The sequence below is a fragment of the Diospyros lotus genome, chromosome 8 (assembly GCF_014633365.1).
Source record: "Diospyros lotus cultivar Yz01 chromosome 8, ASM1463336v1, whole genome shotgun sequence".
NCBI lineage: Eukaryota > Viridiplantae > Streptophyta > Magnoliopsida > Ericales > Ebenaceae > Diospyros > Diospyros lotus.
This window is the reverse complement of record NC_068345.1, coordinates 40,506,008-40,520,995: the sequence shown is the minus strand read 5'-3', so window position 1 is coordinate 40,520,995 and position 14,988 is coordinate 40,506,008. Positions and strand designations below refer to the sequence as shown.

The following is a 14,988-nucleotide window of genomic DNA, read 5'->3' as shown; positions in this document are numbered from 1 at the left end:
TCTTTGTGGGATATGACAGTCAAAGAAAAGGGTGGAAATGTTGTGATCCTACAATTGGAAAATGCTACACATCCCGGAATATGGTGTTTGATGAAGCGTCTTCTTGGTGGTCTTCAGAAAAAGGAGATATTACTAGACTTGAATGTTTTTAAAGATGAGTTGAAATATGTTCAAATCGAGTCGAGTTTAGGTGAAGATGAAGATGCTAATGACGATGGTTATGTTGAAGAAGGCGTAGCTCAAGGTCCTTGGCAAACTGGTGTGTATCAACAACCAAGCGAAGAAGATGAGCCTAGTGAAGCAGAAGCACCAACTCCACTTAGAAGATCAACAAGAGTCAAAAAGCCAAATCCCAAATATGCCAACGTTGCTATAGTAGAAGAAGTAGATGCAAAAGAACCAGAGACATTTGAGGAAGCATTTCAGAATACGGAGTGGACTAAAGCTATGGAAGAAGAAATTGCTGCATTAAAACGTAATCAGACTTGGGAGATCGTACCAAAGCCAAAAGATGTGAAGCCTATTACTTGCAAATGGGTTTATAAAATAAAGCGTTGCATAGATGGATTAATTGAGAGACACAAGGCTCGCTTGGTAGCTTGAGGGTTCTCTCAACAATATGGACTAGACTATGATGAAATGTTTAGTCTAGTTGCAAAGCTTACAACTGTGCAAGTCTTACTGGCACTTGTAGTTAGCAAAAGTGGGAACTTGTGGTAGATGGATGTGAAGAATGCGTTTTTGCATGGAGAATTGGATCAGGAGATCTACATGACTCAACCGATGAGTTTCTAGAATCAAGATCATTCTAAATATGTGCGTAAGCTTTGGAAGGCACTTTATGGATTAAAGTAGGCATCGAGGGCTTGGTATGATAAGATTGCTGAATTTTTTATTCATAGTGGTTATTCTATGACATTTGCCAATTCTAGTTTGATTGTGAAAGCTAATGGAGGGAAACTAGCTATTGTGTTAGTGTATGTGGATGATTTAATTATAACAGACAATTGTGAAGAAGAAATCCACCAAACGAAGAAGAATTTATGAATTTGTTTCTAGATGAAAGAACTTGGACAACTCAAGCATTTTCTTGGTCTAGAGGAATATTTATACTCAAGAAGGAATATTTATTCATCTGCAAAAATATTCCAAAGAATTGTTGAAGAAGTTTGGAATGCTTGAGTGCAAGCCAATTTCAACTCCAAGGGAGCCAAACGCAAAAATGTGTGCTCATGAAGGGAGAAATTTGGAAGATATAACGATGTATCAATAGTTGGTGGGTAGTTTGATCTATCTAATTTTAACCAGACCCGATATTTCTTATGCAGTTGGTGTGATGAGTCGGTACATGCAAAATCTAAAGAAGCCTCATTTGGAAGTAGTGCGGCGAATTTTGAGATATGTGAAAAGTACATTAGACTATGGTGTCTTGTATAAGAAAGGTGGAGATTGCAAGCTAGTTGGTTATTGTGATGCTGACTATGCAAGTGATTATGATACCTGACATTCAACTACTGGGTATGTTTTTATGCTTGGATCAGGAGCAATTTCTTGGTACAGCAAAAGGCTGCCAACCGTGTCTTTGTCAACAACAGAAGCGGAGTAACGAGCTGCAGCAAGTGCAGCTCAAGAGAGTACTTGGCTTATGCAATTGTTGAAGGACTTGCATCAGCCAACAGATTCTGCAATTCTTCTGTATTGCGACAGCCAGTCAGCAATATGTTTGGCAGAGAATCCAGTTTTTCACGCAAGAACTAAACATATGGAGGTGCATTATCATTTTATCAGGGAAAAAGTTCTGGAAGAAGAGGTTGAGCTAAGGCATATTAAGACAGAAGACCAAGCTGCAGACTTATTCACAAAAGGCTTGAGTGGCAACAAGTTTGAAAACTTTTGTCATCAGCTCGGCATGGTGAAAAGAATGGAAGCTGGTATTGAGGGGGAGTGTTAAAATACAATACCAGCTTGTGGAACAGTTTTTTGAAGACCGAGTCCACCGCTTGGTTTTAGCTGACTTTGAATTGTGCAAGTTGATTTTTTCCTATTTCTTAGTTGAGTCTAGTCATGGAGTTATTGGAGTTAGTGGGTCACTGTTGCTGAAAAGAAGGAGAACGTGTCATTGAGTTTGTTTCCTTGTATGCCTATACAAGGCACTCTAGTTGCATCAAATAAAATAATCCCTTCACAGTATCTATATTGTTGTTTTGTGAGATTTCTTCTACAGAGTACACTTCTATCATTTATATTTAATCTTCTGCCCTCTGATATTCAACAAGGTGTTCTCAGAAAAGGGGAACCCAAATGGCACTTCGTCCTCGACCGAATTCCTATATAGCCAACAAACATAAAAAATTTGTACCACGAAACTCAATGAAATGTGGAAGTGAAGAAATTAAGGAAACCAATTCAACGTACCTAAATCAGGGGCAAAAACTCGTAACTTCTAGATCTTGGCCGCCATCCCCGACGGCGAACTGCCGCATATCAAGAAGATCACCGCTCCACATCACAAACCCGGAGCCACCTTCCCTAATGTCCAAATTGGCATAGGCAGTGCACGAACAATTTCTCAGGCAAGCTTGCCGACACTCTGACAGACTCATGCTCCTGTTAAAAACTGCGGTCGAAGTCTCCAGCAGCTTCACATTCTTCTACTGCCAAACCCATCTCCATGGCAGGTTAGCTCCGATGTCCTAACGCACCCACTAGACCCATTTCTCATTTTCCAAGCCTGTAGATCCTTGGGCTCGAACCCTCGGATGCATTTACAGACCGGCGAAGCATTAATGTCACAAATACCATAAAAGGAGTCTTCCCCCCATTTGTAAAACCATCCTACAAATTGTGTATTCTTTTTTCTCTCTCTCATTTGTATTTCTCCCTTTGAAAATTAGTGAAGTATTTTGGTAAGGCTAAATTGGCCGATCTTCGTTATATTCTAGTGTTTTATTTGTTATTATATTCAATAATTTTTGTCGAGTATATTTGTATGATTTTAGAGAAAATAGCTCAATTTTTTCAACAAGAAAAATCCCAGGGAAGAGTATTTAGGAGACCTGGAGGTCTCCCGGGACTTCTTTCCTCCCATTGTGGGATTGCTCCGCGGGAGAGTCTTCGGGAGACCTGATCTCTCGGGTTGTGCGACAGCCGCCTTCAGCTTTTTGAGTCTTTTCTTTTGTGAGGTTGAGCCTTTGTTGGTGGGTCTTAACCCATGATACATCACATACAAAGTAAAACTTTTGTTACTGCATCCCAAAAGCATTGAATTGTTATTTACTGAATCTTACTTGAATCAATAGCCTATATTTGTAAATCTTCACAACAAAAATTAAAAGGAAGTAGGGAAAATATAAAAATATTTACCCAAAAAATCCAAACCCTTTCGTGGAGTCTTAAGTTCACCGGCCGGCCGCTATCGGCCGTCGATCATCGTAACTGTGACTTGGTTCACAGTGCATGACTCGTCTTGCTTGCTGGACAATGAATTTGTTTCCAAAGGGTTCCTTCCCAGGCAAAAAGCAGGCTGTTTTGGCTGAGCCAACGAAGCATTTTCACTGCTCAGCATGAGCACCACAGCTGACATAGATGGCCTGTCTTCTGCTCGCTCCTGCACGCACAAGAGCCCCACTTGTAGGCACCGAGCCGCCTCATATGGCGAATACGAATCCCTCGTTGCAGGATCGACTAGTTCTAGCTTTTCTCCTTCTCTCCATCGCCTCCATGCCTGCACCAACACCCATTCAATGCATTTTTATCACAAAGTGATGAAATGCGAACCTTTTCCAAGGTTCCACACTTACATGTCCAAGAAGATTAAGCTCATCCTCGGTATTGTAAAATCCTTTGTTCTTCTTGCCAGTTATTATCTCAAGCACCAGTACACCAAAACTAAAAACATCTGATTTTATTGAAAAAAGTCCGTCCATCGCATATTCTGGAGACATGTATCCACTGCACATTCACATATAGGCAAAACTCAGTAATTGCTACAAGTATTGTTGGGTGTTTTGGGTTTCCTTCCTACAGCTTTGAATAGATTGTTGAAGAATTCTAGGTCAAATTTGGCTGATTTTTGGTGAGAATGTAGCTAGCACATGGTTTTTTAATTTCTACAGTGGATTGATTATCAAAGTTCTCTAAATTCAAATTTCGGTGTCGAAACAGTATTCTCTATCATGGGTGAAATTTTCCCATTTTCTTGGTTCTTATCTACTGGAATTGAGTTGTGCATCCATTATTAGGTTGGAATTAGATCTTGAGCCTTTGCTGATTCTAGTGGAGATTATAAAGTGGAATTTTAAGTCTCTTGGATGTTCTTTAGTTTTAAAGAAGTTTTCTATATTAAATATTTTAAGTCTCCTGGCTGTTCTTTTTCTTTTCAATTATTAAGGGGAAAAAAAAAAACTCGAGTGCAAGTTGAATTGTTCTTACTATGTTCCGACGACTCTTTTTGTATTTGCTTCAGTCTGGTCATTACCAAAAATCCTTGCCATGCCAAAATCTGATATTTTTGGATTCATTTCTTTGTCAAGTAAAATGTTACTTGCTTTGAGGTCTCTGTGAATGATCCTAAATCTCGAATCCTGATGAAGATAGAGAAGCCCTCGAGCAATCCCATTGATGATGTTAAAGCGCCTTTGCCAATCTAGCAATGAGCATTTCTCTTCACCTGCATGATTTTCACTTGCCAATTTATGAACAAATGCACATAAATTCCACTATTTCTTGTTCTACGAGTATATTGAAAGTCAACCAGGGACTCACTGAATAAAATGAAATCCAGGCTTTTGTTTTCCATGTATTCATATATTAACATCTTCTCTTCCACCTCTATGCAGCAACCGAGCAGGCGCACAAGGTTCCTATGTTGCAACCTTGCAATCAATCGAACCTCGTTCTTGAACTCCGTTGTCCCTTGCCCAGAATTCTTTGACAATCTCTTCACCGCTACTCTCTGCCCATCCGGTAACATACCCTAGTATTTTCATTCAAAGCATTGTCGTAAGTTAGATGTGATCTAAGTTGGTCTTACAAAAGATAAGATCATATACACAAACGACTATAGAAAGTTATAATTTATATAGTCAATCCCCACGTAGTATTACAAAGATTTATATGTTGTTTTTATTTACCATGTTGGGAATGAACTTACCTTGTAAACAATGCCGAAACCACCTTGTCCGAGCTGATTTTCATGGCTAAAATTGTTTGTCGACGTTGCTATGATGTCCAAATCGAACAATGGTAGCTCTAGTTCATCTGATGCGCTCTCATTGGAATACTCTCCTTTGCTTGCTATGACCCCTTCACTCATTAACATATCTTGATTTCTTTTACGTAAACCTAAAGTTGATAATAAGAGTGAGAAAGCTAGATTGTTGCAAATCCATGCTCATGTAAATATGAGATATATAGTATTGAGTTCATTGGTACCTCTACGTTGAATCTTTTCTCTCAATGCCCTTTGCATTCGCTTTCTTTGTCGTACAAAACATATGCCTGATACTAATAGCAAAACACCAGCACCAACCGCAATGCCGACGATCATAACAATTTGTCCAGTTTTGCTTCCACCTGTTTCTAAAATGAACAAATAAGTATATAGTTAATTTACGTAACAATGGTTGAGAGACTCAAATTCTACTCGAACAAAAATTTGTTTTCTCTAAACTCAATGAAACATTAAAGCAAATATGTTAAGGGATTCTTCGTACCTAAATCAGCGGCAGAAACTCTCACATATAGATCTTGGCCGCCTTCCCCGCTGGCGTACCGCCTCATATCAAGAAGATCACCGCTCCACATCACACACCCAGAGCCACCTTGCCTAATGTCCAAATTGGCATAGGCAGTGCACGAGCAGTCTCTGATGCAAGCCTGCTTGCACTCCAACAGACTCATGCTCTTGTTATAAAACGCCGTTGAACTCTGCGGCACCTTCATGTTCTTCAACGGCCAAAACCCATCTCCATGACAGCTCAACTTCGAAGTCCTTACGCAGCCACCAGACCCATTTCTCATCTTCCAAGCGCGTGGATCCTTGGGCTCGAACCCTTGGATGCATTTACAGACCGGTGAAGCATTAATGTCACAAACACCATAAACGCCGCATTCCATGTAGTAGTCGCATTGGTCTTTCGGCGAGTACCAGAAGAGGTTCGGATTCCGGCTTGTACCTATCCAAGCGAAGCGTTGCACAACGCCGATGGGGTTCAAAGTCAACCTAGAATTCAGGGACTTGTCTTCCAGCTGAAATGAATATGAAATCTCGTCTTTCTCCGTTAGAAATGTGAAACTGATGTTGTATGTGGGACCCATCTCTGGGACGCCGCTAAATCTTAAGCCGTTCCACGGGCCGCTTCTATACTCTATTGCTTTTTTGGTCCACAAGTAAAGCTCTGGCAATCCATGAACGTCTATCTTGAAAGAATAGTCACCAGTGGATGGATCGTCGTTTCTCTTCCACGAAGTTAGGTACCTGTTGCGAAGAGTTGTGAGCGCTATAGGTTCTCGCTCTCCACGCTTGAGGAAAACAATCTCAATTGAAGCAATGATTTATTCATAATTTACTTTTTAAAAATTAAAGTAAGTTACCTGTTAAGCCCAGTTTTTGCATCCCAACCCAGCTTCATCCCCGGCAAGAAAGTGTCCGTCGGATAGTCAAAGCTTTGCCACACAAAATTCTCCGGATTGACGTCGTTTTCTCTGCGAACAACTAAGTTGCCCGAATCCAGAAGTTGCGCCACGGTGTTTGCCGAGGTCGTCTGGGTCAACGTCGATGACCACACCACTGAATTTGCAGCTTCGTCAACCAGCAAGAGGTTTCCATCGTTGCCGATTTTCAACGACCCGGACGAGCTGTTTGTCAATGGGTTGTCTCTGTTAGCAACCCAGACGACAACGGTTCTGTCTGGATCACTGTCCTTATACCAAACCCCGACGTACCATTTGTTTGAATTTCCCGGGGAGAAGAAGCCCAGTTCCACAACTCCCCCGGCAGAGACTATGGTTTGGTTGGGGAAGAGAGGTTGCGCCGCCGTGATGGTTTCTTTGGCCGCGGCTGCGATTGGGAAAAGAGTGATTAGAAAGGTGGAGATCCACAAAGAACATTGGGGATTTCTCATTCTTTGCTCAGAAGCTTCTATCTCCCTCTCCCTCACTCTCTCTCTCTCTCTCTCTCTGTTTCCTTATCGGATGCTTTTTAAGTTTTAAGGAGAGACTCCCATTTAATACTTTTTAGGAACTTTCAGACTTAATTGTTGGCCGAGGAGAGTTATTTTTAACAAGTAAATAATTAATTAATCATAATAGGTACCCAAATCATAATGAATCCTCATAAAATTTACCCAAATCTCTTTCTTCCAAACAAATAAGTAAATAAATAAATTATTTAAATAATGTGGTTTTTATTAATTTCATTATTTGTTAATATGAAAATTAAATTGGAATTATGCTAAATTCCCTGGGCCTGGGCCGGGGCCGGGGCCTGATAATGAAAGTCAAGAACCTTCCTTGGTGTTAGTCTTCATTAGGGCTGTAAATGAGCCAAGCCGCCCTAACCAAGACTCTTGATTTCAATTTTCTCATCATGTGTCATAATTTTCGTTCTTCCAGGGCGAGAAAAGGAAATAAATTGACTTTTGAGTCACTGACTGTGACTAAATCATTCACATTCTATGTGTTACCATAAAATAAAGTGGTTTATTAACAAGGGATTTTGAAAAATAGAGAACCCCCGTGTTACACCGGTTTTAAATTTTTGTACCTTGGGGTAAAGAAAACGTAAGATATTTGATTATTTTCTACAAATTTGACCTTATATTATTACCCAAGTCTTTTTTTAGAAGAAGCCTAGTCTTTAATCTACTTAAAATTATCATTAGTTGCCATCTTGATTTGGTAAGCAAACACCACTTAACATAGACGAATTGATCATTCCACTTAGGCAGTTAAATGATGAATTGACATATTCTGTTTTCTTTCATTTTTATTTATTTATTGAATGAATTTAATAATATTTTAAACCCCTTTATGTTTATAAATAAAGTTATTTAAATTTAAATTTTTACGTATATACTCATTTATTATTCATTTAACACACGAACACACATAACACATTTTAGAATTTTATCATTTTGTATTGTGTTTTAAAAAAGTAGGCTCAAATCGAAGGGGAGAGTGGCCTTGGAGACTTTCCCGAGTGAGTAGTTCTAGAGAGATTCTCTTAAAGTATTTCTTAGGTACTATTAAGAGATGCTCTTAGGTTTCAAAGATACAATTTTCGGTAAACTATCCAAATTATAACCCATCATGAATGTGTCAATTTACATTCGAGATATTTGTCTAAAGATCAAAAATAAATAATTTTAAAAAACTTAGATACTTCTCCATTTATTAGTCTTAACTTCTATATAGAGAGAGTCATATCTCTTATTGAGATACACTAAAATTTTTACACAATTTATTTAAATATTTTTTTATTTTTTTGACTAAAATTGACCTAAATATCTAAAAGCTCGCGTAATAAACACTCTGCACCCCAAATCGTCTTTTGTTTTACAACTCGGCTGGAGATTAAAACCTCAAGATGAACACTCTTTATAGTTATAAATTTATTGTTATATCTCAACAATAATATATATACAAAACATATATAATAATTTTAGGATTTTATCATTTTATATATAATAACTTTTATTTTAATTATTGTTCCTCTAAATTTCGAGTGTGATATAATCTTATTTACTAACAAAAAGTAGAAAAAAAAATCTTTTACTCTTCTCTCTCCTGAAAGCAAGCAATAATACTAATGGGAAAGCAAACACATCTTCATCTTCTATATAATAAATAATATTATACAGGCCCATTTGAGTTGAGTTGGATTTGCAAATCACGCTCCCTATATAATTTACTGAAATTTCGCACGAATTAACCTAGCCTAGAACGGCCTGGCCCGGCTCAAAAGAAAAAAAAAAGAAAAAGAAAAAAAAAAGGGAATCTCTCACTTTGAAAGGTGTAACCATAAATTGGTGGAGTAGTAATTTACTAATTTAGCCTTGTGCATGACTGTTATTGCTGAAAGTTTAATGAAAATATAATATTAGGAGTCATGATTGAAGATGGTATTATCAATTATGTGGCATCTTCTTATTGGAAGAGATTAAGGATATTATGTGATATTTTCTCTTTTGTCTATCACCTCATCTAATAAAAATGCAACACATGACTGATGATACTATCATAAGTCATGACTCTTATCATTATTTTTAATCAAATTATTGTTACTCTTTGTTATAAATTCTAAGTTCGAAAATCTAACCCTACATTTTCTACTTAGGCAAAATAATACTATTCATCTTTACTATTGATCATAGGAGACATGGCATCTCATGTGAGGAAAGTGTTTCTTTGGGAAGTTGAAATGTCAATTTGAATCTTTTTGGTTTTTATCAACGTGTATCCAGATTGCATAGAAATGGAAACGAAAAACGTTTCTAATACGAAACAGAAATAGGAAAACGGGCATTTTTCTAATAAAAAAAAAACAAAGGTGTAAACAATTCTAAAACGGGAAATATTTCCTGTTTTGGAAATGGTTCGGAAACGCTGAAATGGCTTCTTCGAGCCATTTATGTGCTTTACTTATGTGTATTGCCACTTCTCTTCCATGGGTGCCACGTCTCTTGCTGATGATCAACATTAGAGATGAATAGTATTACCCGTTATCATCATCCCGTTTCAAAGATAACTCTAATTTCCAATACCCCAAATAGAACCTCCAAAGCCCTAATTTCAAACTCCCAGTACCATCAACTTTTCACAGCCTTCAAATGACATAAATCCTCTTTCACCATTTCGGAGCCTTAGAGCATTCAACCTCGAATGTTTTGAATGGTCAAAGTCAGCATGGAATGCTTGGATCGACAAAGGGAGGTTCCTCACCATTTGCCTTAATTTTGTGAGTTAAATCCCGGTCTCATACTGCTTCAATCTGTCGAAAATAATAGGTGATGGGCCGTCTAAGAGGCAGAAGTGAGGAATAGGGGTGCGGAGGAATGGTTTAACATGGTGTGTTGCAGCATGGTTAAAGAGGATTGTAGTGAGGTTTTAAATCTTCACAACTGTAGGCATCCTATATTTTCGATGCGACGAGTCAATTGACAAATTTCTATTTTCGAATTTAGGATTTTAATAATTGTTCTTGTTATATTTTCGATGAAATGAGTCAATTGACAAAGGTACACATGTGGCTTCAAATTCTTGTACCTATGTCAGAGTATAAATTTCACGACAGAGAACGAATAGACAAAGTTGTAAAATGCCTTATTGATCCTTCTCATTATTGATCTCAATTTAAATACCTAAAACTACTACAATGTTGAATTACATAATTTTCATTGAAAGCAAATACCGAAAATACAAAGGAAACAATTGAGGATTAACAACAACCATCTTGGACAATAAGGAAAACAATTGAGGAGCTAGGAAAGCTTTAGTAAACAAATCTGTAAATTGATGATGAAATCAAATATGAAGAAGCTTGATGTGACTAGCAACCACTTTGTCCCTAATAAAATGGCAATCAAGCTCGATGTATTTGGTACGTTCATGAAATATGGGGTTGTTGGCAATGTGCATGGTAGCTTGATTGTCACAAAACAATAAAGTATGAGATGAGAGAGAAACTTGAAAATCCACCAAAATTTGAGTAAGCAAAGTGATCTTACTAGCAATAGAAGCTAAAACACGGTAGTCAGCCTCAACTAAGGACCGAGACACCGTGGTTTGCTTTTTAGATTTTCACGAGACCAAAGAATCACCGAGGAATACACAGTAACCAGTAACTAAACGACATGTATCCAAACATGACCCCCAATCCGCATCCAAGATTGCCCGAAGCTGTAAAGAAGAGGGAGTTGAAAAAGATAAGCCTTGACCTGGAGTGGATTTGAGATACTGTAACAAGTGATGAACAACATCTAAATGGGGCTTGCGAGGATGAGATACAAATTCACTAAGTTTATGAATCATGAATGTGATATCGGACCGAGAAATGGTGAGATAGAGTATCCGGCCAATAAGATGTCGATAGATTGATGAATCCTCAAGTAGCTCACCGTCATGCACACTCAATTTAAGATTATGAACCATAGGCAGGTTAACAGGTTTATAACCAAGAAAACTAATATCTTCTAAGAGTTGTAAAGTGTAATGTCTTTGAGAAAGAAATATCCCACTCTTAGATTGAGCAATTTTAAGCCCAAGAAAATACCTCAATCAGCCAAGATCCTTCAACTTAAATTGACTATGGAGAAAAGATTTGAGAGAGTCTATAACAGTCAAATCCAAACTAGTGATGATGATATCATCCACATAAACGAGAAGAGCCACAAAGGAAGAACCATTGCCTTTGTTAAATAAAGAATAATCATATTTAAACTGTTGAAAACCAAACTTAATAAGAGCATGAGAAAATTTGGCAAACCATTGTCATGCTTCAAATCGTAGATGGATTTATGCAAACGACACACTAACTTCTGCCCCTGAATAATAGAAATAGAAAGCTTATACCCAATAGGTAAATCCTTATATACTTCTTCAAATAGATCTCTATTTAGAAAAGCATTATTAGAGATGTCAAAAGGGCCGGCCCGGTCCAACCCGAGTCGGCCCACGGCCCCCCTACAAAGGGGCCGGGTCGGGCCAGCCCGGCCGGGCCAGCCCGTGGGCTAGAGGGCCGGGCTGGGCCTTTAGCCCATAGGGCCTAACGGGTCGGGCCCGACCCTTTTTTTTTTAAAAATAATACATATAATATATACATAATAAATATCAAAATAATACATATATAAAAATTAGTTTTTTTCTTTTTAAAATATTTTCTATCTTAATTCTTAAGTTTTAAATATTATTTCATCATTTTATATTTCAAAATTCTATATACCTTATAAATTTTCTTGTGAATTGATATGAAAAATAATGTACACATAAAAAAAAGGAGAATGTTTATTTATAATTTAAATATATAAAAAATTAATTTAAAAATTTTAAATAAATTGATGGTTATTATTTATATATATTGCGAAATTAATTTTTTTAGTATCCAATATCAATAATTACTAAAAAATAACAAAATTAAAAAAAAATGAGTAAGAGCCTTACTGGCCCAACGGGCCACAGGCCCAATTTCTTTGGCCGGGCCAAAGCTCGACCCGTCCCGGGCTGGGCGGCTCGCGGGCCGCCCAGCCCTTTTGACACCTCTAAGCATTATTGACATCTAACTGAACAAAGATCCATTGCTTCATAATAGTTAAAGCAAGCTAGATTTTCACCATAACAATCTTTGCAAGAGGAGAATAAGTGTTTAAGAAATCTAACCCCTCTTGTTGAGTATACCCCTTTGCCATTAAACGAACCTTATGCCTCTTTATGGAACCATTAGCTTCATACTTAGTTTTGTAAACCCACTTACATCCAATGGTATGCTTGTTGGGTGGAAGAGAGGTAACAATCCAAGTGTTGTTCAAATGCATGGCATCCAATTCAATTGTCATGGCATCTCTCCAATGAGCAAGTTTGATAGCTTGATGATAGAATTGAGACTAGGGGTGAGCACAACTTCGGTTAAACCGAAGTAATAGAACCAAACCAAATTGATAAGTTCGATTGGTTCAGTTTGGTTATTTTTTTTCAAAATTTTGGTTCGGTTAATTTTTTTTTAAAAAATTGATTTTCGATGTTCGGTTCGATTTTTTACTTGAAATAACCGAAGTATCGGAACTGAATCGTATATTTCGTAACCCCCCCCCCCCACACACGCACGAGCGCAGCACCCCACGTGGTTCTGGCAGACCATGTCACCCCACGCGAGTTCTTTTGGCAGCTTCAGGCGGGTTCCCTTCCCGATAGCCTTCTCCTATCCTGTTCTCTTCTCCATTACTCCATCCCTTGCCTCACTGGTGACGCAGCTTCTCAAGTTCTCCATCCCCTACCACGACCACGAGAAGGTTGTGGATCACTACAGCCACCCTCGCAACGTTGGGTCCTTCGAGAAGGATGATCCGACTGTCGGCACCGGCCTCGTCGGCGCCCCAGCCTGAGGCGACGTGATGAAACTTTAGATCAAGGTCGATGAGTAGAGCGAGAAGACCGTCTTCTCCTACTCCACAACCCTCTTGTGGTAACTGTTCGACCCTTTTGAGTCCGTGCCCCGCCTTTACAAGAGAGAAGTCTCTTTCTTCTTTTCTGCTGGCCACCCCCCACCGCCATCCACAGTCGTCGTCACCACCACTATCCCTTAGAGACAAAGAGTTGAAGAGGCCGCCTCACCTCAAAACCCTATGTTCCTAACGCTCACTCCAGATCCGTTGCTCGACATTCATCTCTGGATCGAGCAGCTAACTGCTATTCTTCTTCCTCGCTGCAACCTTGAGGTTAGTTTCATCTCTAGATTTGTGCTTCTTCATCTGCCATTGGTACGATCTTAAGCTACCATTTTTTTTTTTTGTTTATGTTTCTCTTTATCATGTTCATTTAATCTTATTTTGTGCCCAACTCCATTCATTCTTCGTATATGTTCGGTAGTATGGTAGTCAGTTTTTGGGTAGGTTTCGGTTCGGTTAGTTTAAATTTAAAATCGGTTACTTCGGTTTTGATTACTTCGATCGATTAGTGAAGTAGTTCAGTTCAGTTATTTGTTTAGGGTTGGTTCGGTTCGGTTAGCTAAAATCGGGCAGTTCGGTTCGGTTATAACCGAATGCACACCCCTAATTGAGACTCAAAATTGGAAGATACAGTAAGAAGGAATGAGCTGTGAGCAGGAGAAAATTTTGAATAGGTAAGATAACATTGCAAAGGATATGAATGGACTGTAGGAGGAGATGATGAGCCAATAAGTTGCAATGGTAATCTTGAAGATAAGAAGGAGAAAGAATAACACAAGCAGATTTGCAAATAAGAGCATAAACCAAAATATTAGGAGAAGAATTGGACGTGATAGACTGTCTTTCATCTAAATTGAAGAACACACTAGGTGAAGATTTAGAAGTAGATGAAGATGGTGGCTTGGTGAAAGAGACAGGTAGCACCATATCAAGAAAGAGATCAACAAGCTCATTAGAAGTAGTGATAGAGTGGAAAGAAAAAATATTCTCATGAAATACCACATCTCTGGAAACAAACACAAATTTGGTTGTGAGATCATATAACTTGTATCCTTCAACATTTGGAGGATATCCCAAGAAAATACAAGTTGCGGCTCTTAGGGAAAATTTGTTTCTAAGAAAGGGCAGTGTGGAAGCAAATCAAAGACTCCCAAAAACTCTGAAAAAATGAGTAATCAACTGCAGTTTGATACAGTAGCTGGTAGGGAGTATTATTTTGTAAAAAATGAGCAGGTGTCCTATTTGTAAAATTTGCTTGAATAATAATAATAATAATAATAATTTTAGTATGATTCATGCTATCTAAGATTAGATATTGATTGGCATGATGGAGTGGTTTCAAATTCTTGTTTCCTATGTGGGAGAATAAATTTGCCTGAATAATAATAATTTAGTATGATTCATGCTATTTGCCATTAGATATTGATTGGCATGATTATAAATCTAGAATTCCTATAGCTCTTGTGGTGATGAATTCATGCTATTAGAAATTCAGTATGGAGGAATGGATTTTGATCAACTTTCCATGTTTTTTTTGTTATTCTTTTATTTGTGAAAATAATTGGTTGTGTTCGGAATTGGTCTGGTTTGGGAGTTCTTGATTTAGAGGTTTTCTTGAGCATTATTTTTCTGTTTTGGTTTGCACCTAGGAGTTTTTTTGCAGGGGCTATTCTTTTGACTATTTCTCTGTTTGTTGTGTGAGTTCTTGGTGTTAGTGCATTTGGTTTTGGTGTAATTTTTATTTGTGCTATCGTGGATATAGTCTCCATTTTGTCTTGTTTTGTGCTTCCCTTTGTATTTGCTATTTAAGGCTTTGCTGCTTGGGTTT

General features: G+C 38.1%; 1 protein-coding gene across 9 annotated transcripts in view; it reads right to left on the bottom strand.

The window, feature by feature from the left end:
* LOC127807354 (receptor-like serine/threonine-protein kinase SD1-8) overlaps window positions 1-14,988 on the bottom strand; it is an 87,210-nt gene that overhangs the window by 10,860 nt on the left and 61,362 nt on the right. For 2 of the 9 annotated variants that reach the window (XM_052345108.1, XM_052345104.1), the window contains exons 6-9: window positions 4,765-4,975; window positions 4,432-4,669; window positions 3,801-3,951; window positions 3,225-3,724 (exon numbers count right to left, since the gene is read on the bottom strand). The exons of 1 other annotated variant lie outside the window; for it this stretch is intronic. In XM_052345108.1, coding sequence (XP_052201068.1) covers window positions 3,413-3,724; window positions 3,801-3,951; window positions 4,432-4,669; window positions 4,765-4,975 — 912 coding nt within the window. In that variant the 3' untranslated portion in view covers window positions 3,225-3,412. Of the gene's footprint in view, window positions 1-2,415; window positions 3,725-3,800; window positions 3,952-4,431; window positions 4,670-4,764; window positions 4,976-5,152; window positions 5,344-5,433; window positions 5,581-5,714; window positions 6,479-6,594; window positions 7,176-14,988 lie in introns of those variants that run through there. 6 more of the 9 variants (XM_052345110.1, XM_052345109.1, XM_052345111.1 and 3 more) reach the window with 6 other exon arrangements.